The sequence below is a fragment of the Pleurodeles waltl genome, chromosome 9, assembly GCF_031143425.1.
Source record: "Pleurodeles waltl isolate 20211129_DDA chromosome 9, aPleWal1.hap1.20221129, whole genome shotgun sequence".
Classification (NCBI taxonomy): Eukaryota; Metazoa; Chordata; class Amphibia; order Caudata; family Salamandridae; genus Pleurodeles; species Pleurodeles waltl.
This window is the reverse complement of record NC_090448.1, coordinates 631,991,338-632,003,711: the sequence shown is the minus strand read 5'-3', so window position 1 is coordinate 632,003,711 and position 12,374 is coordinate 631,991,338. Positions and strand designations below refer to the sequence as shown.

Here is a 12,374-nt window from a genome sequence, read left to right as displayed (position 1 = left end):
AGGTATGAGATAAGAAAGAGGCATAGCCACATGGGAGTCCAGGAAACATCAAGACAAGGCAGGCCAATGGAAATAAAGTAGAGATCTAATAAGGAGGAACATGTGGCCAGATGGAAATAATGAAGGGCAAAATGAGAAGACTGAGAGGACAGGCAGAAGATAGTGTCTTTCTGAGGTGATGCAAATAAGCTGAAGGCAGGGTACAGGACCAGGTGGAGGATGTGTTGACAGAGAGGGACCAGTTTATAAAGTAATTGTTCTGATGGATACTTGTACCTCCCATTCTGCACCTCATTATTCTCTTCTAGGCACCAGACTGGATCTGGAAAATTAGCAATAGTTCTCTAGCACCAACGAGTGACACGAAGACTCTGATTTGACAGCAACACCTTGCAGATACGTCAGAGCCATATGTGGCACCACCTGGCACTTAAACGTCCATCATCTTTATTCCATGTGCATCCAGTGTGCTCTCTCCTCAAGGTTTTTAAGGTTTTACATTGCTGTTTGCCACCCTCAGTGCCTCGGCAATCCGGTATCTTCACCTTGGCGAGTTAGTGCTCTGGACTTTCTTGTTCACCTTCATCTATGCAGTCTCCGGGGATAGCTAGTGTAACCAGTGTAGGACTAATAGAGCAACATTGTTCTATGCCCCTCTCTGGATTCAGTTAATTTCTATCTTAGGATTCAACCTCTCTGCAGTTAGCCTCCTTTGGGCCTTTTATGTCAATTTAGTTGAGAGGTGTTCTTTTTAATTTCTAAACACATTTTGTCTGAGGGGTCACCCTCTGGGTCAGCACCATGCCCAGCACTTACTGACCTATTCCTAGTCTTTCCAGCCCCTGTTGCTAACCCTGCTTAGGTAGCAGCATTCACCCAGGCCTTGAGGACTCTGTTTCACCGTCTCACCACACCCATAACCTCATCCCCACTTCTCTCTCACGTATCCGCTTTAAGAACTTATGAGCATATAATATGACCCTCTGCTGATCGCCTCCTCCCAGATACTGATCAGCTTTAGTCAAATGGTCAGCTCCATTCGACTTCTGGATGTCGCGTCCTGCCACCAAAGTCTGGTTTTGCTGATGGCACACGACTACAACCTGAGTTATCAGGTGCTGGATGCTCAGTTGGCTGACATTCACTGGACTGTTTAGGATGATCCTGGCCTTCTTGCACCACGCAGTCTTGACTGAAAAAGTCATAGGAACTTTGCTCATTTTTCTGGGGCCTCTGTCAAGTCCATTATGGCTTTAGGAAAGGTGTGTGAAGATGTGGATATCATCGGCACCGTCTCATGGAAGTTTCTATCACAAGTTTCATAATGCTACTGGTTGAGAGTCTGAGACTGACATTGAATTGGCCCCCAGCTCTTCTTCTGGACGACAATCTTTTTATGAAACACTGCAAGGATGCAAAGGTATTGGATGTTCTACTGCACATGACAGAGGTTACGTAGTTTGCTGACAGACATCCTCCATTATAGTCCTTCCTCTTGTAGGCCCTTGATGCCCTTTTAAGAAGAACAGGTGAAGTCCAGTAAGAGTGGTTGGCTTCTGCTGCAAGTGATTGAGTCCCATAATATTATTGCCCGAGTTCAAGTTTTTAATTATTAATATAGACTTGGGACAGTTTGAGGTGGCAAGGTCATTCATATATCCCTTCAGATACCGACTGGAAGGGGACTGATGCAATGGGAGGAAGAACGTTTTCTTTTCAAGTGGTACGGCCCCCTGATCCTATATCTGTAGGCCCACTACACTCCCGTGCTCTTCAGGAGAGGCAGCAGATGGTGGTTCCACTCCTTCCAGATCATGTGAGCGGTACTTTGCAGAAGTGGATCACAATGTATTTGGGGCTGCTAAACCGCTCTTTCTGACTGACCTTGATATGGAGGATTCAGTGGTCGAATCCATGGGCTCATGTGTCCCGTACTGTATTGCCCGATTTGGTCCTGCTAGTATTTTAACGGTCATCAAAGCTGACCTGTTGAACTTATCCTTTTATGGCTTTAGTCTTCTTCAACTAGGGCCTGATCAGGTCCTGGAGAAGCACGTTCCTTCCCTGTGTAGGTTGTTGGCTTTAAAAAATGTTTGAGGATTGTTCCCAGGCTAGATCACAGGACAGACCCCCCTCCTCTGTTGAGCTGGTGAAAGACTTCACATGTTTTCTAGCACTGAAGGGGAGTGTCTTGGCTAGGGGATCCCCAGAAGCTGCTTCAGGGGTGGTCCTTCTTTTGGGCTTCTCTCCCTCTTTTCCAACGGTTTACAGAAGCTGTTACAGAGTGTTGTGCAGGTGAATGTTTTCCCTTCTGGTGTTCACATCAATGTTTTTGTTGATTTAAGTTTTGGGACCATGCACTAATTCTAATATGAGCTCTCCTGTGGGTCAGAGCTTCTTGGAATGGCGGGTGCTGTAATGGCCGAGCTTGTTATTATCTGCTTATCATTAGAACATATTACCCTCCTGAGGGTTTCTTGTGTGGACGTTTGTCTGTACTTCAGGGAAAGCACCTTAAAGGCTCCATTCTTGCTTTGGTTTTAGTGGTGTTTAGCCCCAGCTTGTGGTTTGTTGCACAGACATACAACCAGCTGATTTTAAAGGTACAATTCATTGTCCCTTTTAGTGCACCTTCTGTCTGAGGAGAAAGGATGCACCACTCAAGTTTAGGTTTTGTCTGTGGTGTACTGTCAGCCCATTCTAGGTCAGTTTGTGCGGCTGGTCTCTTGCTAAGTCTTATCTCTGAGCCAATGATTGACTTTCTAAGTTGCCCTTTCTAAGGAACCAGACTTAAGAGTGCTTCTTATGCAGTATTGGTTTGGGTCTGCTGTCCTTGTTCAGGGTTGATACTTTTTGCCTTGGGCGTAGATGACCTCAAATGATTTCAAACTTATGAGTGCTGTTTCTCTCACCCTTTAAAGGATTTGGGTTTGCAGAGTTAAGCCTGCCCCAGTTTTGATTTATGGGGGTGGGTTTCAGATTGTATAGGGAGTGCAACTATTTTAGCTATTTTCCTATTGTGTATGTTGTAGCCTCTGCATCAGCTCCTGAGCGGAGTTCGGGCTATGTTTGGTACAGGAGTGGATCATTTCCAATCAGAAGTACTCATGCCCTACTTTCACTACTAAGGATGACTGTCACTGATCGTAGTGGTCAAGCTCACACCAAGCCCAGTTACCGTGTGTGGTACTAAACCAGAGTAGACTGTGAGAAACATGGCCAGCACCCTGAAATTTCACTTGTTACTCTCTTCTGAAGGACAACAATCCCAAAACACGTATCTAGAGATACAAAGCACTGGCTGCACCAACAATGATGAATATTAAAGACCTTCAACGCAAGTTGAGTGTTATAATGCACTGCATTTACCCCATGCATATGGCTAACTGTGTGCTGGAGTGCCAGGGAGTGTGCACCCTCCTCCTTTCGTGATTGGTACCTCGCTGAGTAATTGGGCTGATGCACTCTTGGATGCGCCTGTGCTCTGGGAGTGGCACTAAACCAGAGAAAACAGCAGCAACTGCCAGCAGCCCCAAACTTCACTGGTTGCTCTACTGAAGGACAACAATCCAGAAACACTGCATGAAGTGCACCAACAATGGCAAATACTAAATACTTTTAACTGAAGTAATTATCATGCACTGCAGTTACCACAATATATCTGGGCATAATGTGTGCTGGTATTGCAGATATTACGCTACCTCACCGGCTTCTACTGAGCAGTTCAGAGCTTGCCCATGTTTTGTAGCAATTCTCAGCCTTCTAGTTGTGTCAAGTCTAATTTGCTCTCCATTAAGTAGTGCCTATTTCTATCCCCGTTTTTTTTAAATATCCGGTTGTCCTGGGATGGCTAGGGTGCTGTGATGATGGATGGTTGCTCCAGTCCATTAGTAGCCCAATGCACCTCTCTGCATGGTCTTTTGTACCTGGAGGTAGTAATCTTGTTTTGGTGATTCACTGTACTTGCCTCTTCTGATGCGGGTGGCTGGGGTTCGGCTTCTTTTATGTGATTTTCATTTTCAATATCCTCGCTAGTTTGAAGGCATCTCTCCTTTATTTCCGGACTTATTGAGTCAGAGGTACTGAGCGCTGCTGTCAAGGATTTTTGTGGTTTATGGCTGCTGGCTATGGCTCAGAGGCATGAAAAAGTATGCCCCTTAGGCTAGGCTTCTGCCTTGTATTAGTTCTGGTACTGTTGGGGACATTAGTTTTCCGTCTTACCTTTGGTTATGCCGTCAGGATATTTTTCCTTTACACCAATACCTTCAGTTGAATGGTTAGCCTCTTGGTTGTGGCGATGAACTCTTTGGCTGTTCTCTCCCAAAACGCACCCAGGGGGCGGCTGCTTTAGTATTGACTCAAGTAATTAGTAATTTGCAGGTAGAAGTATCCACCAAAAGAAATTTACTTACCTTTATTAACTACCTTTCTGGTGGGATGCTGTACCAAGCTGACAATTTCTCACTGAACTGCCAGCCTCTACACTCAGAGGAGTGTAGTTAGTGTATTGGCATTGGGGGACTAGGTAGGTATCACGCAGTGCAGTCCTTTGATATAGTCAATCTCTTCTACGCTCCAAGGTGGGGAAAAAGGCAAGAACTAAAGTCAGAGTGCCCGTTAGCTCCATGACACCAAGTCTGAGAGGTGTGCGGGTTAGTAGGAGCCATGGATCTACCTGTTATCATGAGAGCTATTTCAATTTTTAAGATTCAGTCAGATACCTAGAGACAGTTATAGGGTGAAACTTCTGACAGAAAGAGCGTTATCAAAGGTAAGTAGCTTTTTCACAAGATGAATCAATAAGGACCTGACAGGTGAAGAAGGGGCTGGGCCACCGAAGAAGTGAATTGCAAAAGAGCATAAGAGCACAAGAAAGAAAACTGAGAAGGGAACAAAAGGCAGAAAAGGCTATTGAAGAGGGCCGCAGTGACTTACATCGCAGCTGAGGTCGTTGTCATTTGTAACTGTCAAATCTGCAAGGTCCCCCAGACTCACTTCACCACCACCAATTGTGTCCATGATAAACACGTCAGGGGGAAAACTCATGGAGACAGAACCTGAAAGGGAAAGTTAAAATGAATCAACATGCTCGAAAATTACCAATAGAAAGCAAATTGAAAGACCCAAAGGAAATGACGGAAGTTGGAATAATCCTGCATGAAATAACTTAAACGCAGGATAATTTGTTGCAAAATGCCCGTTAGCTTTTTTAACAGCACAAAGGTGATCAGTACCACATTAAAACAACTAGAACCTTCCATTCCTCTAAAGCAAAACCTTACCTCGAATTATCTCCCACCCACCCCCATTTTTAACTTTCATCACCTGTTCCAAACAGACTTATTTTGTATGACCCCCTCTCCCCTTAACTGACCAAAGTTTCCAGTTGAGTCTTAGACACTCTGCCTATTTCCCACTGCACTCCCCAAATCATTCTTTCACTTAGGCTTCCTGTGTCCGTTCCCATATCTGCAAAGATCTTAATGGAAGCAGTTAATGTTTCCTATCTCTATGCATGATGTTGAGTACATGTGGTAGATTAAAATATTCTCATTAACTCCTCTAGAATAGTCATCAATTGCAATCACTTGTGGTATTTCAGTTTCAAACAGTGTTTCGCTATATTCCTAATTATACGTGGCCATACTTCTGAAGCATTCTCTCATTTACATTAGTTATTTGAGAAAACTTTCATTGCAAACACTTGCCACACATTTCTCCAAGATATTAAGTGTGTACCAAGTCTGTTAGTGACGTCTGTTTCGCTGCTAGGTGTGACAACAAAAACGTGTTTGCACAGATAATCCCTCGGGTGTCTGGCCCCAAATGTAAGATATATATTGTGGATAATAGAGGAAACAGATCAATACATTGTAGTACACAACAGTAAAACACATCACTGAATCACAATTTATCCTAATACTTCAATGTATTCCACTATGCCCCATTCCCTTACTGATCCTACTCCAATATTATCATCTATAAAGAACTCTGATCAACGAATAATAAATTGTTAAAAACCTTGTTTATATATTGAAAATTAATAACCCCCATAGTCGCATGTGATCCATTATGCCATACTTGCCAGATATATTTCCAGTGAAGGGGAGTATGTCCACAGTCCAATCATTAATACTGCCTAGTGCTTCATTGGTTCATAAGGTGGCTATTCACACCCTGTAATCCATCTGGAGGTAGTCCAATCAGCGCAGGAGTATAAGGTAAAATACCCATTGGTATCTCCTAAAAGCTGGTCTGATCTAAAACTATTTTTTACTCATTTGGACTACTTCCACGGAAGATCAACGTATTTTGGCCAATAACATTTAAAGGCCTACTCAGGACTGAGGAAAGTTAAAGGAACATACACTGCATAAAAGTAGTTCTCCAGTATAACGCTGGCCCTTCTGAGCACCTTCTAATAGGTTATAATCCACACTGATGTGCAACGGGGAGAGCCTCGCAGTTCAAACCTGCCTGTGCCTTCTGGTGCAGCACCCAATACAGACAGGTGGTGGCGAGTAGGCTGAAGTCAAGCTCTGAAAGTCTCCCTCCCGGTCGCCTATGGGTCTCCAGTTTTTAAAATAAACGTGGGCTCTGTCCTCCTTGGCTGAGTTCTGCAGGAGGGTTCTGAAGCTATACTCCAGGAGATTTGGGAACGTTTTTCAGCAACGGTGTTAGATCAGGTAATTTAGTAGAGCAGTTTTATTCTGCTTGGCTCCGTCAGCTACTCTGTGCATTCATTAGGAACCGAGGGAGACATTTGGATTCCTTTTTTCCTTTTTCTTGATGTACTTCGTCTTGTTTCTCTTTTTTAGGTCGAGCGCACAAGCGATTTGACATGTTGTAAGTACTGTGGACTTTTAACCACGCCCACCTCACGCCCATCACTTTCACTCACTCGTGGGCTTGCCTTTCAAAAATCCCTTGATGTCATTGGTAATTGCTTTACGTTTTCCGGCCTTGGGGCAGTTTCGTTACCACATGGCAGACTGCCCCCATTACATGGATAATTGCACATTTGCTGATATACCTTGGTGTGGGCGACTTATTTTTTCTTTTATCTCTACCCTTCGTGCTGCATTGCGGCCACGGTGCTCACAGCACAACACAAACCGGCACAACAGCCTGAACTTGATCAGCAGTATTGGAGCACTGGTCACTTTGTTCACACTTACCTAATCAGAGCAATTTCTTGTGGCTCTCCCCTTAAAATACTTGAAATTGGTAAATGCTTTACATAAAACAGAAATCCTCAAAGCGAAAGCAGCTCACCCATCACAGCTGGAGAGCCAAAACTACAATATTCACTGCACTCAGGAAATTCGCCCCATAATGCTTTGCAGGGCATTACTTTTACAAAACGTTTTTGCTCATATCGCAGCCTGTGGTGGTCCTAGGGCAATGGGACCACCAACAAAATGTTCACAACAACGGCAACGTACTCTTTCTGTTTATGACACAGCACTAGGTTAGTTGGGACCCCAAAATAATAACCCCTCCCACCATTAAGCACTCTCATGGCTGGAACTTTTGTTTTACAGCCGCCGGGAGAAGTTATGTCTTATGGGCCATGTTTGTAATATTGCAATAGGCCTGCTAGCCTTGAAAATGTTTAACACGCTACACCTCCTAGCGGCTAGATAAATGGTTACTATGCATTCCTTTATCCCATTATTTTTTCATGTGGTTATGCTCTCTAAGGGCTGACTGTATGGTTACATAACCATGTTTCTTCCAGATGCTATTTTTATTGTGGTGTTCAACATATTATAATATTTGCAGCACGAAAACTCACCCCATAATGCTTTGCAGGGCATTACTTTTACAAAACATTCATGCTCATAACTCAGCCTGTGGTCGTCCTAGTACAACAAGCCCACTTTCAAAACGTTCTGTGTACATCATCTCTGGGTCCCGACAATAGATTAGTGGGGACCACAAAATAATAACCCCACCCATCATTCAGTGTCTTTTTAACTTTCTCACGGCTAGAACTTTAGTTTTACAGCTGGGAGAAGTTTTGTTTTAAAGGCCTTGTTTGTAATACCATTGCAGTAGGCCTGCTATCCGCAAAAATAACGCTCTCTAGGGGCTAAGTATATGGTTACACTACATTACTTCCTCCTGTTTTTTCATGGGGCTATGTCCTGTAGGGGCTCACTATATGATTACATGACCATGTTTTTTTTTTTTTTACAAATTATATTTTTTGTTATGGTGCCCTATAGGGCCTGTTTTGAGCATTAAAGTCTAATGCCAGAAGTTTATTTCGGGTTAAAAGTTTATATGATAATTGTGTCGGTTTTATTATAATCTCTCCTTATTAGAATCACGACCATGATTCAGACCAACTTAACATCTGTATTACACTATACCTGTTTGAACACTCTTTATATGTTTGGGTGACCCTTCTAATTCATTTCTCCTCTGTGGCTGTCTTGTGTCTTTTTGGGGGGAATTGTGTTAGCCAGCCAGCAACTCTAATGGTGGGGTGGTGAAAGTTGTATTCTACTGGAATTAGAATGGCAGATTTAAATTCGGATGCTAAATGGCAACATTTACATTTTTTGCTGCAGATAGCAGAAGGTGAATGGAAGTGTTTTAGTTATATACAGGGCCACTGGAATTATATAGCAGGAAAAGACAAAATTAAGAGGCAGGGTTGACCAATTTAAGTGGCAAGAAAAGACCAGTTATGAATTTACAATGCCAATAGCTCTAACTCAAGCAAATGCGAGACCTATTGCATTGCAAATGTTTATTTTTCTCTCCCACTTGGCTGCATCTTGTCCGATTTCTGAGGAGGCAGGTGGGTCACTTTGCATGCTTACCTTGTCAGACGGTGGTCCAACTGACGTGGGCGCATTAGCTCTTTTAATTATAAGGTCCTCTCTGCCCTGGTAAAGCAGGCGCTGGAAGAAACCAGTTTCTATTTTGTTCCGGTGGCAGAATCTCCAGAAGGAAAGATGCTCGATTGTTCTGCCTCCAGCTGCACTCTTAAGGTGCCAGCAGCCCTTTTTCAGGGTCAAGTTTGCGATAGCATGCACTAGCGCATGCTGTTCACTTGCAAGACTTATTTAAAAAGGGCTTCGGCGCCCGCCCATTGTTTACGTGTTGGCTTGTGTGGCACTCATCTTTAAAACCTGTCAATTTGTCACTGGAAGAAATTTCAAAGTTTTATTTTCTTTAGTGAACTCTTTTCTTTTATCCTGCCAAGTCATCTTTTCTCACTTGCTTTCATGTTTTCTTTTTGCTCATGGGCGCAGTTCTCAAAAGATGACAATTATCTTGTTCTAAGTACTGCAAAGTGACATGGTTTCTTTCTTGGTTTCTTGTAATTTCCGAAATTTCAATTATGCTTTAACACAAACATGCAGTACACCCCAATCCACTCGATTCCAAACCAATCCACCCCACTCACTCCCACTGACCCCAGACCAATCTAATCCAATCCACCCCACTCCAAACCAAAACACCCAAATCCACCAGAATCCAATGCTCCCAACCCGCCGCACACCAATCTGACTTAACTGCCCCACTCCAATCCAAAACGCCCCGCCCCACTCCAATCCAATCCAAAACGCCCCGCCCCACTCCAATCGTCCACATTCCAATCTGCTCCACTCCAATCCAACACAATATGCCCCACTACAATCTAAATCCACCTTTCCCACTCAAACCTGCCTGACTTCAATTTAACTAAATCTGCCCGCTGCAGTCTATAAAAAAAAATGCCCCTCTCCAATCTGCCCCGGTACAAAGCAAAGCCATCTGTCCCGCTCTGCCCCAGAAAAGACCCGCCCCAGAACAGAACAGACCGGCCCCCCTCCGACCCAAAACACAATCGGCCCCCCTCCGACCCAAAACACAATCGGCCCCCCTCCGACCCAAAACACAATCGGCCCCCCTCCGACCCAAAACACAATCGGCCCCCCTCCGACCCAAAACACAATCGGCCCCCCTCCGACCCAAAACACAATCGGCCCCCCTCCGACCCAAAACACAATCGGCCCCCCTCCGACCCAAAACACAATCGGCCCCCCTCCGACCCAAAACACAATCGGCCCCCCTCCGACCCAAAACACAATCGGCCCCCCTCCGACCCAAAACACAATCGGCCCCCCTCCGACCCAAAACACAATCGGCCCCACTCCGACCCAAAACACAATCGGCCCCACTCCGACCCAAAACACAATCGGCCCCACTCCGACCCAAAACACAATCGGCCCCCCTCCGACCCAAAACACAATCGGCCCCACTCCAATCATCCCCATTCCAATCTGTTCCATTCCAATCCAACACAACATGCCCCACTCCAATCAAAATAAATCTGCCTGCTCAAATTTGCCCCACTTCAATCTAAATAAATCTTCCCTGCTGAAATCTAGAAATAAATTGCCCACTTCAAGCAATCTGCCCCGCTCCAATGCCAAGCAATCTGCCCCGCTCCAATGCCAAGCAATCTGCCCCGCTCCAATGCAAAACAATCTGTCCCGCTCCAATGCAAAACAATCTGTCCCGCTCCAATGCAAAACAATCTGTCCCGCTCCAATGCAAAACAATCTGTCCCGCTCCAATGCAAAACAATCTGTCCCGCTCCAATGCAAAACAATCTGCCCTAATCTTCCCCGCTCCAAAGCAAAACCATCTGCCCCACATCAATTCGCCCCAAACTAAATTTGTCCCACTCCAATCCCCCCCACTACATCTCACCCCACTCACTCCCATTTAACCCAACTCCAATCCACCAAAATCCAATCCACCTCACACCTATTCAATTCATGCTACCCGACTCCACCCAAGTCCAATCCAACCCAACCCAGTCCAAACCAATTCACCTTAATCCAACCCTCCCCAGTCCAATCCAATCGAGTTCTCCTTAATCCAATCCACACCAATTGAATCCAACCCACTCCAATCCACTCTGCTTCAAAACGTCCACAACAATCCAATCAAATCTCCCCCACTCCAGTCCAATTCACACCACAACAATCCAATCAAATCTCCCCCACTCCAGTCCAATTCACACCACAACAATCCAATCAAATCTCCCCCACTCCAGTCCAATTCACACCACAACAATCCAATCAAATCTCCCCCACTCCAGTCCAATCCACCGCAATCAACCCAGTTTGCAGTCAACCCCAGTCCGGCCCATTCCAATCCAATCCAATCCAATCCAATCAAATCTCCCCCACTCCAGTCCAATCCACCGCAATCCACCCAGTTTGCAGTCAACCCCAGTCCGGCCCAATCAAATCCAATCCAGTCTAACCCACCCCAGTCCGGCCCAATCAAATCCAATCCAGTCTAACCCACCCCAGTCCGGCCCAATCAAATCCAATCCAGTCTAACCCACCCCAGTCCGGCCCAATCAAATCCAATCCAGTCCAGTCTAACCCACCCCAGTCCGGCCCAATCAAATCCAATCCAGTCCAGTCTAACCCACCCCAGTCCGGCCCAATCAAATCCAATCCAGTCCAGTCTAACCCACCCCAGTCCGGCCCAATCAAATCCAATCCAGTCCAGTCTAACCCACCCAGTCCGGCCCAATCCAATCCAATCCACCCCAGTCCGGCCCGGCCCAATCCAATCCAATCCAATCCGCCCCAATCCAATCCACCCCAGTCCGGCCCAATCCAATCCACCCCAGTCCGGCCCAATCCAATCCACCCCAGTCCGGCCCAATCCAATCCACCCCAGTCCGGCCCAATCCAATCCACCCCAGTCCGGCCCAATCCAATCCACCCCAGTCCGGCCCAATCCAATCCAGTCCGGCCCAATCCAATCCAATCCAGTCCTGCCCAATCCAATCCAGTCCTGCCCAATCCAATCCAGTCCGGCCCAATCCAATCCGGCCCAATCCAATCCAATCCAGTCCGGCCCAATCCAATCCAATCCACCCCAGTCCGGCCCAACCCACTCCGGCCCAATCCAATCCACCCCAGTCCGGCCCAATCCAATCCAGTCCACCCCAGTCCGGCCCAATCCAATCCAACCCACCCCAGTCCGGCCCAATCCAATCCAACCCACCCCAGTCCGGCCCAATCCAACCCAACCCACCCCAGTCCGGCCCAATCCAACCCAGTCCACCCCAGTCCGGCCCAATCCAATCCAACCCAGTCCACCCCAGTCCGGCCCAATCCAATCCAGTCCAGTCCACCCCAGTCCGGCCCAATCCAATCCAGTCCAGTCCACCCCAGTCCGGCCCAATCCAATCCAGTCCAGTCCACCCCAGTCCGGCCCAATCCAATCCAGTCCAGTCCACCCCAGTCCGGCCCAATCCAATCCAATCCAATCCACTCCGGCCCAATCCAATCCACTCCACTCCGGCCCAATCCAATCCAATCCACTCCACTCCACTCCACTCC

General features: G+C 46.2%; 1 protein-coding gene across 1 annotated transcript in view; it reads right to left on the bottom strand.

Annotated features, from left to right (window-relative positions):
• Positions 1-12,374, bottom strand: part of STRN4 (striatin 4) — a 364,118-nt gene that overhangs the window by 98,494 nt on the left and 253,250 nt on the right. The window contains exon 9 of the mRNA XM_069207665.1: positions 4,936-5,057. Coding sequence (XP_069063766.1) covers positions 4,936-5,057 — 122 coding nt within the window. The remainder of the gene's footprint in view (positions 1-4,935; positions 5,058-12,374) is intronic.